At 37.5% G+C, this 2,463-nt stretch overlaps 1 protein-coding gene across 1 annotated transcript; it reads right to left on the bottom strand.

The window, feature by feature from the left end:
* Positions 1 to 1,148: 1,148 nt before the first annotated feature.
* LOC146909692 (uncharacterized) lies at positions 1,149 to 2,463 on the bottom strand. Its single transcript, XM_085729372.1, has 2 exons — positions 2,050 to 2,463; positions 1,149 to 1,178 (listed from the first exon to the last, which is right to left on the bottom strand). Exons 1-2 carry the CDS (start codon positions 2,461 to 2,463, stop codon positions 1,149 to 1,151), a joined length of 444 nt encoding a protein of 147 aa, XP_085585498.1.

The raw sequence follows: 2,463 nt of genomic DNA, 5'->3' as shown, positions 1-2,463 counted from the left end.
GTTAAAACTCCACTAACCGGCCAAACCTTAGGTGAACGTCACCGACCAAAATGTTACTGAGGGTTTTCGGATTTTATAATCCGGAATGCATGAAGTATTTCCAGATTATAAAATCCGAACTGCACCAAACCCTTTATTTGGATCGTTTTCGTTGCGAATGCCTTGGAAAAAAATAGATCAAAGATACGTAACATAAATAGAAGCAACATAAGACAAATAAACAGTTAAAAAAACCATAATAACATAAATGATGAATCTTTTGGGAAGGTGTTCGAAGAGGAGCTTTTGAACTCGATCTTGCCGGCCTGCCAACTGACATGTTACGATCGGCAGGCCGACATTATCGAGTTCATAAGAACATGTTCTTTGGAGTTAGATCTGCAACATAATGAAGAAGGGCAAGGTGTTTCAAGAGGGTTTCTTTGAGTTAGATCATGTTGCCTTGCCAAATGACATATTCATCTAGCAGGCAGCAAGATCTAACTCATAGCAACCTCTTGATATTTTTGACTTATCTATGTATCAAAGAGGCATGAAGGAGTATCTATATATTTTTGACAGCATGCTGAAGATCTTCCTCATGCCGTCAAATAGAGAGTTAACTCATCCATTTGCGACAGCATGAGAAAGATCATCAGCTTAATGACAAAAATTTGCATGGTTTTCTTTGGTGTGTTTGTATGTTTTAATGGTATTGAAGGTGAAAATCGGAGAGGATGTATTTATAGAGGTCCTTGGATGTTGTGGACCACATAAACTCTTGGTGCAATGTGGTCCATACAAAAGAATCCTATGCTGAGGCATTCCGGATTTCGTTTTCCGGAATACACTTATGCCCTATGTTATTCTGGATTTCGTAATCCGAAAATCATATCTTTGGTTATTTTATCGATTAAATGAACATCTTTGACGCATAGTTTTAAAAACCGGACCGGACCGGTTGGACCGTGAACTGGTGGTGTGTCCGGTCTGGTTAACATAATGGATCAGTTATGTAATTGGACCGGTGCAAACCGGAATAGCTCGGTTAAAATCGGCCAAAACCGGTGACTCGGCCGATTTACAGAACCGCCGGTCCAATGCTTGGTTTGAAAAAAAAACAGAAATAGAAGAAAAGTCTAGAAGCAGATCGCCCCTGCATAATTCATTCAGCTCTCTCTCTCATGGGTTGAATCCAACTGTTAAAGGGATTTTAAAAGAAAAAAAGTGGAAATAGAAAAGCTGCTAGTTTTATTTCTTAAGGTTAAGATTGCAAAAGAATGAATAGCAGGAGAAGAACTAACAGAGAAAGAAAAAGAAAAACTGAATGCGGCGGCTGTAGTTTGTGATCATGTTGTTATAACTATTAGATAATTAGGGTTTTCACTTTTGGTTGATGGGCTTGTGAAATAAGCCCAATTCAAATGTTTCATGAACGAGCAATTACAAAGCATCTTTTAAAACTAAAATAAAATTATAAAGCATGGTTTTTTGAAGAAAAAATTATAAAATAACTTTTTTGGTAACACAATTATAAAATAACTTGTTATTTCTTATTGAATAATTGTTATTTCTTGATATTCTATGGCTTTAAAAAATAAATCTAGTTTGCTATATACTTTTTTTTTTGTTGAAGGATGCTATATACTTTTAATATGTAAGTTTTTTAGTTTTTAAGTGGCTGAGTCATCGGTTTTATCCGATTTAATATCTATAAAAATTTAATTGTATGACCGAGCCATCTAACCGAGTTATTCGGTTTAATCCGGCTCAGTCATGCGGTTCAACCAGTGACTCAGTGGTTCGACCATTAATTCAGTGACCCAGTACCCTTGCCGAGTCGATGACCGAGCCGAGTTTTAAAACTATGCTTTGACGTAAATTAAAACATAATGAAAGTTTAAATAATATATATATATATATATATATATATATATATATATATATATATTATTCAAAACATAATGCAACAACTTAATTCAACAACACATAACTAACACGCAATTAAAACAACATAAAACACGCGATTAATTAAAACATAACACATTATCACGGATCATCTAAACTAACTTCTTCCTCCTCTGGTCCCTCCAGTAAAGCCCTGATCTCTTCGTAGTTCTTGGGCCGGTGCAAACGTTTTAGAATTTGTTCATCATATCTAACCAACAAAGCGTCCAACTTGATCGGTCTTTTAGTGTTGTGCTGACCAAAGACAGAGAACATGGTTCTCACATCATCGCCGTTTGTGAGTTTCATCCGGCTGAAGCGAAGAGATCCGGCTGAGTCGGACAATGGACATCGACATTCGACACCGACCACCCTCCTCGTGTCTCTGCGGTTGAGTTGACGGTTGATTTGATCCAGCTCATCCTTCAGCCCGGAGAGGGTGACATCGTCGCGAATCCTAAACAGATGGGGTGGTGTTCCACCGTTGTAGTAGACTGCCGCTAGCTTGGTGTTCGGATCAAAGCCAGGGAATTCCAT

The sequence above is a fragment of the Medicago sativa genome, chromosome 7 (assembly GCF_051527215.1).
Source record: "Medicago sativa cultivar Bolivia chromosome 7, Bolivia_mono, whole genome shotgun sequence".
NCBI lineage: Eukaryota > Viridiplantae > Streptophyta > Magnoliopsida > Fabales > Fabaceae > Medicago > Medicago sativa.
Note: the sequence above shows the minus strand (reverse complement) of the source record. Positions and strands in the feature narration are given on the sequence as shown.

Excerpts from the sequence above, each read along its gene's own strand:
- LOC146909692 (XM_085729372.1), bottom strand. The coding sequence starts at position 2,463 with ATGGAATTCCCTGGCTTTGATCCGAACACCAAGCTAGCGGCAGTCTAC. Across the intron at positions 1,179-2,049 it reads AGGGACCAGAGGAGGAAGAA|TTGGATTCAACCCATGAGAG; the intron begins GTTAGTTTAGAT and ends TCCCTTTAACAG.